The following is a 16,948-nucleotide window of genomic DNA, read 5'->3' on the forward strand; positions in this document are numbered from 1 at the left end:
TGATGCAGTGTCACCACACATAGGAAGACTAGGATGGCTACTACTCTCAGGTTGAAAACACAAATGAGAACGTACTTATTAGTAGAAATATGATGGGCTTTAGCACTTCACAGTACGAACAGAAACACGAGAAAGTCCTGTTACATCAAATAACATCCTACAATGCTCCCTTTGCACTTTGGGGGGAATTTTTCTTCATCCCTCGATCTTCACTGTCTCCTAGCAACCTTCCAGATAGAAGTTGTAGGCCCCATAAAGACAAGGTTTGACAAAGCTAATTACCTGAGAGATCATCCTATGACGTACTCCAACAGCTAAAATCATCTGAGGTCTGGGAATACTCTCTCCTGCACCTGAAGACAGTTACTATAAGGACATCTCTGTGAGGGATATTCAGTTTTGAATTCACTGTTCCTGATCTAGACTGCCAAAGCCAAGATTTGTTAGCACTGAAAAATATGCTACTAAATTCACCATTCTTTTCTGAAGCTGCTGAAAAGAGAACAGCTGAAAAGAATCTCCTTGTGAACCATCCCTACTATTATTATTCATGTAATTTGATTATTTGATGAGAACCTATATTGCATATGCAGACATTCTAAACATCCAGACTATAAATACCATAACAAATGTCTGCTATATATAGTATTTTCCACTTACAAGCATTTCTTTTTTTTTTTTCCGTGGTCTGATCCAAACCACATGCATAATTATGATAGGAATAAAAGAAAGGATAAAAAGAGCATATGGCTGCATAGAATTATAAAGAAAACAAAAATAAATGCTTCAACAGTGATTATTGCACCATTACTCTGATCTATTGCTACTCAGGTAAAGAGTCTAAATAAAAAGGCGAGAAAAGACACAGCTGATGTTGAAATACATGTTTTAGACTACTGCAGCAGAAATGGCAGGGAACATTTAAAGCAATACCCAAAGTTACAATATGACAAAGGGGGTAAAAAAAAAAAAAAGGTAACAGCAGCAACAAGCAACTGTGTAAGGATCACAGACCGTCAGTATTCACCTTAGTTAGCATTTCATCCAATACACAAATGAAGCATTAACAAAAACACAGAGAAAGGAGCACTGAGATACCACTTAAAATATCAGCCTGCTTGATAGCATTTGGGAAATACCATTTTAATTCAAGGGAATTGACAATGATATTTGCTTTATATTATTTCTAACTTGAAACTGGATCCACTAAATTCAGTCTGAATTCTGGACCTTGAGAAGCTGGGTGATTTCAAAAGACAGCAAGTCCGAAGAAATCTACAAAGAGGTAAATATGAAAACCATAAAGGGAATCTGCACTTTGATACAGTATTGCTAAGATGGACCACAAGCTTTCAACCAAACTAGCTAGAAAATGTAGGAAAACATGCAAACATCAGAGTCACATGATCTGAAAACTTCATATGCACAGTTCTGCTGTTGACCCATTTATTAAATGACAATGGAACTGTCTGTTTCTTCAGCTGCAAAAAAGGGATCTTGCCAATTTTCTCACAAATGGTACCCCCCCCGTGCATATTCCACAAATTAAAAGTACTAAACATCTTAAATGGAAGAAAGGTTCCAAAGTTAATGACTGGTGCGAGTGGTTCTTTCATACAAAGGCACTGCACATCTCAGAATATGCTGAAAAGCTGCCTTAGCCTCATGGTATATTCACTCTATAATGCCACAGCAGCACAGAAGATTGTTTTTCCTGGGGACCTCAGCAACAGCTGTTGTCAAGTAAATGGGCAGCTAGAGGGTTCAGAGGTCCAAATATCTTGTACTGGCTCCCTACACAGATCTACAAGCCATGACCAGTACTGTATAGGGCAGGGAGAAGACAAAAGAAACCCATGCTTCAGATGGAAACTTCATTTTGCCTGGAGGTCAAACTCCATGTAATTTAGAAAAAAGAACGTAAAGACTAAAGAATAGGATTGTGTCTGATTCTCTGTGTGTTTTTGTCAAGCCAGCTTGGAAATTCAGAAGAATCCCTTTTGACTGTTTCAATTTTCATGTCCCATCAATAACAGAAGAGATGAGAGAACAGTTTCATTCATCTGTTTATCTCATCACCACTGTTACCCACAGCATTTGCAGCTTACTAATGTGAAGGAGCTTAAAACAAATTCCAAAGACTTAAAGGAGCATAGAAGGAATGAAATATTCCCAAGATCTGTACCATCTGCCAAAATTATTTTTTTGCCATTGTAAACAGTTTGTTGCATTATTAATACAGATATTTTTAATCTTTTCTTTAACAGTTTAGTATAATGGAAGAAACATAAAAACATCTTTATGACATCTTCTTATAAAAAAAATTATGTTCCCTTTATAGTGTTGCTGTTTGAAAAGGGTTAAATAGCTTATTAATTGTAAAATCATGGGATGGCATCTACTTCAGCTCAAAATTTTTCAGTCACACACATGCTTTCATTATATCTGAATCTTTTTCTCTTACACTTCTATTCTTACAGTCCTCTGTGTTCCTCGTGTTGTCCAGCAATCAGGAAAATCAGAATACCACATTCCACTTTCCAATTCAAACACTAAAAATATTTACCACTATTTTTAAGTGGTAAAATGTACATTCTCATCTGAGAAGCAGGGCAGATGCTATGTAAATAGCAAGTAAACCAGGTCCAGCTCTGAACAACTTGCATTCTGAGTAGACAAGACAGTTTAAGAGGGAAAGAGAAAGCAGAAAACTGAAGCGATTTTTCAAAGGTTACAGAAAGCCAGTGGATACCCTGACTCCTAAATCACCATTGTGAACCACTACATTCCCCAGCTTTCATAAAGAAGAGAACTCCAACAAGGTAAAACAATTGCATTTCTGTGAAAGGGTAGTAATACCAGACTAAAAAATGGGACAGGAAATAATGCTTTAAAGGGTAATTTTAAAAATAAACTAGCACTATTAGAAGACTATTCCAATCAATCAGTCATTTTCCTATTTTTCTGCCTCTGCAAAATACAGAACAGTATGTAACAGTCATTTTGTTGGAGAAGCCAATGTTCATGGATAGCTTTTCTGAAGAGATTCTGTTTATTTTTAAAAATAAAGAGCATGCTGTCAGAGCTGTAATACAGACTGGCTCAGTGGAAACCCATTAAAACCACTTTACTGGGCAGATGGTGTCAAAGAGTCAGAAGTATATAACAGAATCCTACTGTGCACAAGTGTTCAGTATGCAAGAAATCATCTCGTTATCAGACAACTGCTGCAGGGAACTCAGTCAGCCACAAAGGATAGACCAGAGCACAGCTAAAGTCACGATAGTCTTGCAACTGTTTGCCCAATAATATGGAAAAGACTATGGAATAAGAGAACCTTAACTGATAAACCCTGAATAAACAAGGAAAGATCTATGAAAAGCATCATCTCAAGCTTTAAAAAGTAATACATTGCTTTTATTGTTAGTCACTGAAGGTGTAATTACTCTGTCATTAAGGGGGATACCATAACTCAGAAAAACTAAAATAAGATTTGAAAATTGTCCACTAAATTTTGTAACCCCATCTTTTCATGCCCTGATTTACAGGATTGCTAAGTAGTTGACATTTCAGTAAATCTCAGTAGGATTTCTGAGAATGGGTATAAAGAAATTCATTAGAGACATCTGGAAATTGTGAACTTGCCCCTACAGTTTTAAAAAACAAAAAATGTCGATTAGTCATATATTAGATGTGCAGTAGCACACAGGTAGATAATGAGACACTCCTTTTGCATACGTTCCTTTTCCATTCTCTTCTACAGAAGCTACACCAAGCTTTTCTAGTGTTTTCATATGAGCTTAATTCTGTAGGCAAGCTTAACATCTAACAAAGTACCTACCACTGAATTACATAGATCCTATGATCTGAGTTAAATAGATCCGAAACAAAATAGACACAATGAAAATTAGTGTAAATGGGCTAGATTAGTGAAAACTCTAAAAATATTCATTGTACGCTGCTTATAGAACAACAAAGTTAGATGATAAACTTACAGAGTGTGTATGCACCTCTGTCCTCCACTGGACAGAAATGACGATTGTTCAATTCTGCCCGCAGTCCCATACTGTTGACCACAAAGATACCCTTCCTCAGCTCAAGAGCTATAGGCTTGTGAACACGAGGAAACTAGATCCTACATTTATGTCTGAAAATATGCTAAAGGTGACAGGAGGATAACTGCTGATACATAGCTGTTTTACACATTAAACTGGAAAGTTTTGCAGAGCTGAACAGTTCCTTCAAGAGTAGATTAACACACAATCCACTGAAACACCACCAAGATCTCCTTCATACCAGGAAAACCTAATAATACATCCTATATTACCAAAAGCAATGTCGTAATTTGCCATGCACAGACAACAAAAGTAACTACTCAATGTCCACTACCAAATTACAATTAACCAATCAAGACTGATTACATTAAGACAGAGGTGCAAAACTGAAGGATAAATACGGGTATTTCAATGTAGGCATGTGCAAATCACCACTATTTAGTTTTCTTGAAAACAAAGGGAACGGCTCACCATGTCTCAGTATAAAATAGAGGATATAATTATCTGCGAATCCAGGATCTTTGTTAAGTGAGTGGATTGAAGACTAAGTGATATTGTTTTCTTTCTTATATTATATTATGGACTGGATTAATATTCATAGAACCATTTAGGCTGGAAAAGACCTTTGAGATCATTAAGTCCAACCGTTAACCCAGCACTGCCAAGCCCACCACTAAACCACGTCCCTGAGTGCCACACCTACACATCTTTTAAGTAACCTCCAGGGATGGTAGTTCCACCACCTCCCTGGGCAGCCTGTTCCAATGCCTGACAACCTTCCTAATATCCAGTCTAAACCTCCCTGGTGTAACTTGAGGCTTTTTCCTCTTGTTTTGCTACTTGTTACCTGGGAGAAGAGACCACCCACCCCCCCCCCACCACCACCACCCCCACCCCACCCCCCCCCGTCTGCAGCCTCCTGTCAGGCAGCTGGAGAGAGCAGATAAGGCCTCCCCTGAGCCTCCTGCTCTCCAGCCTAAACACCCCTGGATCCATCAGCTGCTTCTCATGAGACTTGTGCTCCAGACGCTTCCCCAGGTCCATCCCCCTTGTCTGGACTCATCCAGCACCTCAACATCCCTCTTGAAGTGAGGGGCCCAAAACCGAACCCAGGATTTAAGGTGCAGACCCACCAGTGCCAAGCAGAAGGGGACGATCACTGCCCCAGTCCTGCTGGCCACACTATTTTGGCCACAAGCCAGGATGCTGTTGGCCTCCTTGGCCACCTGGGCACACCGCTGGCTCACGTTCAGCCAGCCCTCAACCAGCACCCCCAGGCCCTTTTCAGCCAGGCAGCTTTCCAGCCACTCCATCCCAAGCCTGTAGTGTTGCATGGGGTTGTTGTGACCCAGGTGCAGGACCCAGCACGGAACCCTGAACTTCATACAGTTGGCCTTGGCCCATCAGCCCAGCCTGACCACAATCCTCTGCAGAGCCTCCTCCCCTCCAGCAGATCAACACTCCCCGCCAGCTTGGTGTCGTCTGCAAACTGACTGAGGGTGCCCTCGATCCCCTTGTCCAGATCATAAACAGAACTGACCCCAGCACCGAGCCCTGGGGAACACCACGTGTGCCCGGCCACCAGCGGGATGTAACTCCAGTCACCACTGCTCTTTGGGCTCGGCTGTCCAGCCAGCTTTTTAGCCAGCATACAGCACACCCATCACAGCCGCGAGCAGCCAGGTTCGCCGGGAGAATGCTGTGGGAGATGGTGCCAAAGGCTTTGCTAAGGTCCAGGTAGACATCACCCACAGCCTTTCCCTCATCCACTAGGTGGGTCATCTTCTCATAGAAGGAGATCAGATTTGCCAAGCAGGACCCGCCTTTCATAAACCCATGCTGGCTGTGCCTGATCCCCTGGTTGTCTTGCACATACTGCATGATGGCACTCAGATTGATCTGCTCTATAACCTCCCTAGCACCAAGGTCAGGCTGACAGGTCTGTAGTTCCCTGTATCCTCCCTTCCTGCCCTTCTTATAGGTGGGAAATTCAGATACATATTGGCTAGTTATCTCTGCCAGTTTTGGATTCCTCCTCTTGTAAAATGCATTTACATAATGTATACTGAAGACATAAAATGTACACTTGTAAAAATATATAAAATATATAATATGTATATAATATATAAAAATATATAATAATATATAAAATAAATAAAAAGCCAGGAAGTGATGTTAAAGGCCAATACAATTCAATGTTCTGAGATCATTTAGCATTAAATGAGACTAAACTCTGACTTGTATGATTTTCTTAACATGCAAAACATGCAGCCTCATCTGTATGAATATCTGGACATCTGCCTGGTTCCTCAGCAAGAGGTCTGCAGACTGTCTGCTCAACAGCCTGCCTACCTTGAAAGCAAAGAGATAAAAAGGCATGCTGCAGAGCATCCTGGTTCAGCTAGAGAGAATGCTTCTCCTGTTGCTTAGTCTGTTTCATAAAGTTGTATACATCAAGAATAAAGAGTGTGTCAGCATCTTTCCATACTTCTGCTTGGTGTGCTCATCATTATTGCCCCTGCAACTTCTTTGTATGTAACTAGCTAATTCTTTTATTTTCCTCTTTTTATAGGATCTATGTATTCAATATCCTTCACCCTTCTCAAGTTTTACAGCCTACATGGTCATTTTTACATGTGGATGTATTTTGCTTGCTCTAGCTGCAAAACTGCAAACTAATGAGGCCCAATGTGTTCCACCAAGGAGAAGAGCAGCTATTAAAAGACATCATTAGCAGAAAAGCAAGTGAGTATAAAACTGAATAAATAAAGGCCAAGAGGTGGTTACTAACCATTACCATAGAAAATGTCTGGAACGCCTTATCCAAACCATCCAATACAGCACCATGACAAGTCTTGATTTACAAATAAACCCCCAAAATAAGTAAACATATCAAATCAATTCAAATTTACTTTAAAAACAGAGCTAGGACTGTGAGAAGGTGAAGTGACTATAGGAGGAGGGAAGAGGCCTTCTATTTTTAAATTTGTGCAAACGCTGCATCAGCATAGATACATGCACTACCAACCATTTCTACATGGTTCATACATGAAACAAAAATGTATGCATTTTGCTGAGCAACTTTCAAGGAGACAATCATCTGCAACACAGAAAACTCCATCCAGAAACGTTTCTGGAAACATTAATTAAAAAAACAAAACTGAGGGTGTAAGAACAGACAAACATGGTCTGCAAGTACAGCAAAAGCCTTTTAGGAAGTTAATTGACCCTACACTGCAGATGCCATTTAAGCAACTGGCAGACGACTACTACAATGTTTCACTGAACCACTACTCAATGTTGATTTAAGTGAACCTGTGCTGCAGTGGATTAGAAACACTCACAGCATCGGTGATTGTGTCTGAAGTACTGAGGCGATATCAAACACTTCAGAGAAATACTTTACGTTACCACAGTTAGTCCCACTACAGTGGTTTTTCCTCAACCCTTTTAAGGACAAAAGGCATCTAACTTTTTGAAAGAAATCCGGACTGTTTTACACAGTATCGTCACAAAGGTCTTTGTTTAAAAACACAAATTGGGATGAACTCTGAAAGCTGTCTTGTTACTTCTATTTCCTCCCCTTGTTTTTTTCCTAGCTTGCATGCATAAGGTTTCTGCCACTGGTTTCACAACCCTGATCAGATGTTCTATGAATCACCACTGGTGTGTGGGCCACAGGCTGAAAAAATACCACTCCAGAAAACTCTGTCTACACTCTGAATTAAAGCTTACTAAAGGCAATGATACTGAATGTAATGGGCTCTGGATCACACCCACTGTGGATCAATAGATGGATATAACATTTCATATTACAGACCTAGAAGTAAATCATCCTCTAGGTCAAGCTTAAGTCACACTACTATAGTAGAAGCTTACAGAGATACTACATAGGCTGCACCTCTTTGGAGGTTATAGATACTCAATCCATTAATTTTGTGGGGCCATCAGACTAACACATTACACTGGAATTAAGTCTATTTAATAAAAGAAGCAATCAAGGACATGAAGAACCCAGCCCTCATTCTACAGTTAATTTTCCCCCCATGGAGGAGGGTGAAGTAGCCTAACATGCTCAAACGTGTACTTTAAATCTGCTCATAATAATTAGCGTTATCTAAATGTCTCTGAACTATTTAAAATCCACTTCATTTTGAACTGCCATTAATAATGCAGTAGGCAAAGACTGCTAAAAATCAAGTAATTTAATGTAACACTTCATAAGCCAAACCTGCAATGAATCTCAGCCGCCTCTTGAGCTTCTCTGCAATCAATCTGTATGGAGTCATGTTTATATATCCTAGGACCAGTGACAGACTGCCACTAGACTTAGCATCCACAACAACCTCAGGAGGTTTTATTTAATGCGAATGCAGCATGAAAAATCAGATTATCTTCTGATTCTCTCTTTTATTATATAAAATTGATCTTTATTGAATAAAGCTGCTTTTATTAATATCTAAAACATTGGTTGGTGTCACAGAGCCTGTCAGTCCTATGGAACTAATAAAAGAAAAGACAGAAGTAAAAAATGACGTTACAGGGAAGTATTAGAAAGCAAAATCACATTAAGCCAGTATTGCAGCTGAAAAATAAAACATGGGTCTAGCTGTAGTTTTTTAGTTTTGCCTGATTTTATTGTTTTTACTGAAAGAAAAGAGATCAGAATGGGGCTTCTCCCAGAAGTACACTGTGGCTAGAAACACAGCAAGAACAAAATACTGCAAGTTAGTTTTTCCTTCCCTTGTATAATGTCTCAAACAACTCTAAGTTCAATGCAGCCGGGACAAGTACAAAAACATCAGTTTTATGGGAATGTCTTGAACCTTAAAGTAGAAAGATTTCCTTTACTTTTTCAGTTTTTAAGAAAACTTTTTGGGTTTATGCATATAGGCAAAGCTTATACAAAAATCTCCTACTGACCACACCTGTACTTTATGTCCACCTAAGCATCGGTCATCTGAAACCAGAATGCAGTAAATTTTCTGTACATACCAATCGTACAGCTAGAGAAACAGATGCCTATGATGAGTCTGTCTACAAGTAATGTCAGCACTGTTGCTTTGAGAAAAAGAACGCGTCCCTCATTATCACAATCAAAATCTGCCAACACGAAACGAAATTCAACCCTGAACTGCCTAGTCACCACCAAGAAGGGGAAAAAACAAATGTGTATCTTAAATAAAATAATCTTCATTTTTGACACCATATACAGCACTGTTTTCCATTACAAATAAAACTACCCATGTTCCAGAGTAACGAAGCCCAAAGTAAGTAGTGCTGAAACACAGTCTGTTGCACTCCTCAGCTTTTGATTTTCCATGTATCTACTTACATTCTACTTACATATAGTCCACAGTGCGCTTCAATGTCAGTGGCAGATCTGAACAAAAAAGTCTTCAGAAATGGCCCACAGCCTTGTGGAAGATGGAATATAACTAACAAACTCAGCTGCACAGTTCTTTGCACACCACTACCCCCACTGAAGCCAGTGGATGCACAAGTGAGATTAAAGTGAAGTAGCTTCCTATACAACTATAGTTCACAAAGATATAACCCACTAAAATCATAAGTGAAGTATTTGAGCAATGTGGACAGAATGATATATTCTGATACTAAGTACCGTCAAGGAATCAGTAAAATTTCCTAGAAAAAGCCAAAGATCGAGTTTGTCCATAATGAGACAAAAAAAATCTACAGTATAATATTCAATGAAAATCAAAACAGTCCAAAGATTAATGTGGAAATTCCAAAGGAAACAGAAGCAATTTAAATCCAAATATCCAGATACTTATCTCCTATAACGTAAGCAATATAAAAGTTTGGGACTTTAGTTTCTGAGAGATCTCCACACATGCACTTTCCTATAATACCAGACTGGCATCACTGCAAATGTATTATCTGCATATCTGGCCTATGGGGAATGCTCTTAGGCGTGTACAAGGAAATCCTGCCTAACACAGTTGCCAAGCCTCCACATTTATAAAACTGAGGGGAAAAGAAAATCAAAACAGCAGGTATGTGGCCTGAGATCTCATTAGAAAGTGACTGTAGGAAGATTTCAGCCTGGGATGACAAAGAACACTGAATGCTCAGCAGAACGCAGGCAGAAAAAGTCACTAAAATACCCACTTATTTTGTTTACTGACAAGTTAGACCTGAAATTTGAAATTAATGAAATCAGGGCGTTTATTATAACGTAAAAGGATCCTCAATCTGAAGTCTCACAATATACATCCTAATATTGTTTAGAGTCTTAGAGAAGATGTTCAGTTCATTATAGACTTAAACCAAGAATGGAACCTGGTGTCTAAGTATTAAAGTTTTTATTCTACATCAACAAAACTGATGAGACGCTTTCCCCTTAAACAAGTGAACAGAATGTCCATATTATTGTGCCTGTTGTATTAGTCTGTGTTTTCATTAATGTCAGCTGGACTTGGTTACTTTTCAATTGAAGATTCCTGAAGATTTTTATATTTTTTTTACCGTTGATACCAAATAGCAAAATGCTGAACTGACTGAGGGTAAGAACTGACTCCCTAAGACCGACTCAAGAAAATTAGCTGAAGGTACAGCTGTGAAATGCAAATGCCCCCGTAACCACATTTACATAGCCTTATAATCTCCATCCTTTGTCTCTCTCTCTCTATATATATATATGTATACACACATACATAATTAGACTGACAATATATTATAATACATGGATTATATCATCAGTGACAAATCAGAAATTGAAGCTCATTATTGAAAACAACATTTCATTTCTCAGGCTGAGGCTATTTTCCACACTTACAAAATAAAAGCAAAGCAAAACCACAATAGTATTCTCAAGTCTTCAACATTATTACCTGAATGATTTGGAACCTGTGCAGTAAAAAGGTGTGTTGCCATGGTTCTGAGTAATCAGCAACAGACCTATATAGACAGCTGATTGCTGTTGCACATTAAAAGATTTTCTGTCTCTTTAGCAAAACTTTGTCATGATGTCATAAATGAAAGGGTTTTTCTATTAACAACAAAGGCATCAAAGAAACATGCCTGTAGTAGTAATTAACTATTTTTTTTGCTTGTTTGTTTATTTTTGTGTTCTTACAGGGCGAGGGTGGGGAGAATCAACCTTTTACACTGTCAAGTTTATACTGTAAATCTCTGGAACACTCTGGTCTTTTCAGAGTGCTCTAAGGCATAGTGGTACAGATGGAATCTGTTACCAAGTATGGAAACAGACAGTAACATTACAGATAGATATCTGTATTACTAACCAGCAACGAGTCCCAGCAATCACGCAGTAGTACATGGATAGCTGAAGTGCAAAATAAATAGCACAGACAATACCAGTAATTCTACATGTGATCTCACGTATCTGGTTTCAAGGCATACCAGATTTAATAAGACTTCAAAATCACAACACACAGAAAAATCTCACTTACAAATTTTTATAGCATTTTTTCCCACCTAAGAGACCTCCTTTCTAAGTCCAGTTTTCTGCCTATGTTTATTTTTCAAAGCAAATGTAAGTAATATTTAAGAATAAAACTGCGTATGAACATTATAATTGCTGAGCTAGCAGTAAGACAAACACTGTACTCTGTAGGACTGAAATGTCACTTAGACTCCAACCTTGGAATAAGCTGCAATCTCAGTCAAACACTATGTTAGTGTTAAGGCTGTAAACTGAAACACCAAAACCCAGGAAACTAAAAAGTGAATATTCTTACTACATCGTTAGCCTATCCAAAGTACTGATACTGCTTATCATAAAAAACATACTTTACAACCTTGCTGGAAAATCAAAAGCTTCTGGTGTGCAACGTGAATGAAGCAATCTTTTGAAAAGACTCGGACTTCCAATCCCTGCTGCTAATGCATTTCCAATTGGGGCTTTAAAACTGTAGTTATGTAGGCACTGCATTTGAAGAGGTTTATAATTTTGTTACTTCCTTTCTTAACCTGTTCTAAGGAAAAAATGAAAAGTAAATCTAATACTGATGGAGGGCAAAATACTCAGCTATGTATTTCTCTGGTGGTTCCCTGTAAGTTCAGTTCTGGATAAAAAGTAATTGGTGAAAATAACTCTTAGAGGAAAAAAGAATAGTGCTGGTATTAGAAATTATAAAAAGATGTTAAGAATAAATAATACCTTTTATAAAATATTCATGTTTATAAGCACAACTCTACCAAAAGGTTTGCAAAATCGCTGCTTAAATGCATACACTATTATTCCTCTCTGAAGACTAATCACATGTGAACAATAATTTTGGGTTTCTGCCAAAATATAGCTGTTGAAGCACAATGTCTTCTCAGTAGAAATGTGTGTTTCTCCAAATTTACATTCCACAGGAATAGGTTGGAATCATCTAAATTAAATACTGCAAAAAAACATTCACATTTCGGCTGATGCCACTGATGAGAACTAAGTTCAAAGGAGAATTTAAATGCACACAAAAATGTGTGCATTATCTATACGTTTTCTGATTCTTACTGTAAACACACTTGAGGGCAACAAGAAGGTATCACTGAGTTCTCTGAAGTCATGCTGTCAGGACATTCACATTCTATTTAGCACGCAGAATATCATACACCTAGTTCAGGCTATCATCAAAGCTTTTAAACATTTCAGTAAGCATGTATTCCTCTGGTCCAATAAAACATTGCCAGCCAGTCTGATATACAAGATTTTTAATTTGGAACATTACCCAGAAGGTAACAGTGGGGCTGCTAATTCCAATAGCTTGTACCTCTGAAGATTTCAAATTTCCACACTGCAAACCCTTTGTAATCCAAAGCTGAGTTACCAGCATCTACTACATCATCAAAAGTACAATATGACAGGCAACAAATCCTCAGTAAATGGGTAGACTGTCATAGTGGACCAATAAAAAAAATCCTGCTACTCAGGATTTCCAATCATGATATCTTTGTTTTTGACTAGCACATGACTCCTTCCCATGTCTTTCAGTCACGAACTGTGGGTATTGACAATCAAGGCATTATTGAGACAGGGGACACAGATGTTATGTATGCAAAATAAACAAGAAACAACATGCAGTACAACAGAAGAGACTGATACTTACCTTTGGAAAAAACTGCTGCCAGGCTCAAGAGGAGAGGTGAAAACAGATGTCCCATATTGCTAATCCCAGAAGCACACATATTAGGGTGTGTGGAAAAGTTAGGGCTCAGTTACACACACCTTGTAGTCAAAATCAAAATCGAGCAGCTGGAGAGGCTGCATTTTCAGAAAAGGTCATCTGGGGAGTGCAAGAGGCATTTCCTTCAGAGAGAGGACTTCTTTAGCTTTAACCACCCTCTTTCCTCCCTCCTTTCTTCAAAACATATGATGCTGTGAAAGAAAAACCCTCTCCTCTCAATAAATAAGATAGGAAACAGTTCTGCTTAAAATCGCACCCCCCGGCCTCAGCTGACTGAGACAGGCAAGCAATCCTCTACCCCAGAATAGCCCCGAGCTGACAGGGTCTGGTACACTGGGCAGGGGGGCTCCACACACCGCTGGCTCCTCAGGTGGAGACCTGCATGTCCACTCGTGCCCACGCTTCACAAAGCCAGTGTCCGCATCCCGGTGGAAAAGCACGTTGGCTCCCCAGCCATCAAAGTTTTCCTTTAGGTGATGCGAGTAACCCTGAAATCATCCAGACACAAAGACAGGGCTTTTGTTGTTGTTGCGCTTTTTTCTTTTTAAGTTCCCAATATCCTCATTGACTTGTTTGACTTTCTGCACGAGAGGCAAGGGGCGAGCGCGGCTCCCTCCAGAAGGTCATTGTCACAGATGTGCTTACTGCTCCCGGGGCCGACGGGCGCAGCGGCCGCGGCCGGCGGGCACCTGCCGCCCCAGCGGATGCCGCACCGGGGCGCCGGCCCCGGCCCACCCGCCCGCTCGCCTCCTCCGGCCCCGGCCCATCCTACGCGTGCCGCGGTTGCTGTTGACAGGGAGACTGAGATTTAAGCCGGGAGATGTCGCGAAAAATAACAAAATGAGGAGGGAAACAAATAAATAAATAAGCACGCGATCCAAGCCCCGCCTCGCACCAGGCAGCCCCAATCGCCGGGCAGCGGGGCGCGGAGCGGGGCGGGACCGCCCGGCCCCCCGGCCGCGGCTGGGCGCAGGGGAAGGCGAGCACCGCCACTCCCGGGGGCTGCCGTCCGGCGGCGGCTCGCCCTCGGCAGGGAGGGGAGCGGTGGCTCCGCGGGCCCGGGCAGAGGGCGGCGCCGGGCCGCTACAGCCAGCCCAGCCAGCCCTGCCTGCACGGATGGCCCCGCGCCGCGGACGGACACTGCCGCTCTGCCGCGCCGGCACGGCTCCACGGGCCAGCGGCCGGGGTGCTCGGCCAGAGCCGCCGGGCCGGGCACAAGCCTCGCTTCTCCCAGCGCCCGAACAAACCGCATCCCTCCGGCTGCCAGAAGCGACAAAGCACGCCGCTTTGGCATGTGTACGTGCTGCATGTGATTAGGTTTTGGCTCCTTCCCTCCTCCAAACGTAGCACGCATTCAGCTCTCCCTAAGCCACTGAAACAGTCGTGTGCCAAACGGAGTGCGGCACAGCCAGAATAGGGAAATCACGTGAAGCCTGTAGTAAAATACTACATAAGTATTGCAAAAAGCACAGGAAAAACCTATATTTGATATAAATAGTAGGTATCTTGGTATAAAAAGTGCTGTGGAAAAATAACCAACGACTTGTTTTCCATTACAGAAGGTACCAATGTGAGAACCATTCCACTGACCCAACCCTTTGGTCAAGCTTACTGGAGAGATTTGTATTACCCTTGGCAGATAAAACTGCAACAAAACACAATTTACCTCAGCCCAAACAAAACAAAACAAATGCACCAAACAAACAAACACACACAAACTACAAGAACTTCCAGCCACTTTGTTCCTTCATCAAGTACATGTTTGGGAGCAATAAAAACATTCTTCTTATACTAACATCCACAATGCTCAAGCTTTAAAATAGATCTATCAAAACAGACTTGCAAACTCTATGCTTTCTGTTTGCCAACACTGAGAAACAGGTGAACCACTATGCAATGAAAAAAGGCTGTATTCTGTGTGATGCTGTGAACTCATTTTAGAAGTTCACATCAGTTTGAGAAGTACTATCAGTCCCAGAGAGGTTCCCCAGACCTGAAACGAACCCCATACATCTAGAAATGGCAGTATATCTGAAACAGAAGTGCACCATCTCAGAACATCTGCTATCTGAAAGAAGATTTAAAAGATGTTATTGACAGGATGTGTAATATGTTGTCCAACATAGGAAGTAGATTACAACACCTAGTCCAAGATGTTACAACACCTATCCAAGAGAAAACAATCATCATCTGGAGGAGGAAGTCAATGCCCAGCTTTGTTCAGTAGCAGGGTGAAATACACCAGCATACTGCACCGGTTAATCTTTATTCTGATGGATAAGGAGAAGCTTCCTATATTCTACAAAAAAGTGTGAAAAGTTCAAGGAAAAAAGAGCTTTCTCTCCAGATAAAGTTGTGAGGGGTTTTATTACAAACTTTATTTTTTAAGAAAAAAAAATGATTTGAATACTAAAAAAACCTTGTTTCTCTTCTCTTTACTTTCTGACTCCACCTGGTTTTTACTTCCAGTTATTTTGTGCAATGTTTGGAGATGTTTTGCACATATCAGGCACTCAGGGTAACTAGACTGAAAGAACAGAAGAAACAGTTACAGAATTGCAGAGTGAGAGGGAGTTTTAATGCCAGTTGAATTGTATTTGCAAGATTAGTTCTTTCCCTTCTTCTTTTTGTATTTTCCAACACCACTATTGAAACAGCAGACTTGGAAGCATTTAATTTTCCAGCAAAAATATGGGAAGTAGGGAACCCAATATCATTTATACCAGTCCAAAGTGATGCTACTCACTGAACAGAATAATTTCCAAGTTTGGTCTTGTGAAAACAACAACAAAAAAATTAATTTAGGCTATTATTTTTTCCTTAATGTTTTTAGTCACTCTGAAAGGTCAATAACTAATTGTTAATTTTTATGTATCAACAGCCTTTTTGCTCCAAAGCACTCTGCAGACATTTTACTTTTAGTAGGTACACATAATATTTTGTCAACATCCTCGTCCTCTTGCACTATCCTGTTATCCACATGAATCAGCTTTGGGTCTCAAGCCTTCTCACAAAGTCAACTGACTTACAAATAAACCGTTGATTCCAGTCCCTTCAGAAATGAGTAAGTGTACTCACTGAGTGTGCCCTGCACAGAAATAATCTTCTCTTTGGTTTAGTAGGTATTTTACTGAAGTGATAGTTGATGGTTAGGCCACTTCCCAAATTTCACTCTGCAGAATAGGTGTCCCAATTCTAGTTCCTTCCTATGACTCCAGGTGACAACACTTCACCTGTCAAACTCTAGCCTAGCTATCTAACTCTCCAAGAAAATCACATCAATCCATACTACTCAGTAATGAGAAAACATCTTCCTGTTTGACAAGCAATATGTTATTTTGGCAAGTACATCCCATTTTGTCTGGGTAGTTAATACAACTAATTGTGAAGGAAGAACTGGCTTTAGGAAAACACAAGGGACAATGAAGAGACCAGCATTCACACAACCTATAGCTAACTGTAAAGGTAGAAAACTGATTAATCTGCATACAGCAAGTTAATGAGAAAATTCATCGTTACCTGAGACATCTTGTTTCATCTTCAATGAGATATATCAAATAACATATAAATAATCTACATTATGTGTTAAAACTGCTAATTGTTCTCTTAAGTTTATCAATTCAAAAAACATTTTTCAAACAAAAATGTGGAGACAGTAATGTTCCCTCATTAACAGGCTAGAAGTCCAAGTCTGGCAGAAGCCCTACTGACACAGCAAAGAACAGTAGACTACAG

General features: G+C 40.1%; 1 protein-coding gene across 4 annotated transcripts in view; it reads right to left on the reverse strand.

The window, feature by feature from the left end:
• TMEM132D (transmembrane protein 132D) overlaps positions 1-14,029 on the reverse strand; it is a 260,652-nt gene extending 246,623 nt beyond the window's left edge. For 3 of the 4 annotated variants that reach the window (XR_003552763.2, XR_003552764.2, XM_005233310.3), the window contains exon 1: positions 13,136-14,029. Coding sequence is in view for 1 of the 4 variants with exons in the window: in XM_005233310.3 (XP_005233367.2) it covers positions 13,136-13,214 (79 nt within the window). In the remaining 3 variants the exon portion in view is untranslated. The remainder of the gene's footprint in view (positions 1-13,135) is intronic. The other variant, XM_027780861.2, reaches the window with a different exon arrangement.
• Positions 14,030-16,948: the final 2,919 nt, after the last annotated feature.

Source organism: Falco peregrinus, chromosome 2 (genome assembly GCF_023634155.1).
Source record: "Falco peregrinus isolate bFalPer1 chromosome 2, bFalPer1.pri, whole genome shotgun sequence".
NCBI lineage: Eukaryota > Metazoa > Chordata > Aves > Falconiformes > Falconidae > Falco > Falco peregrinus.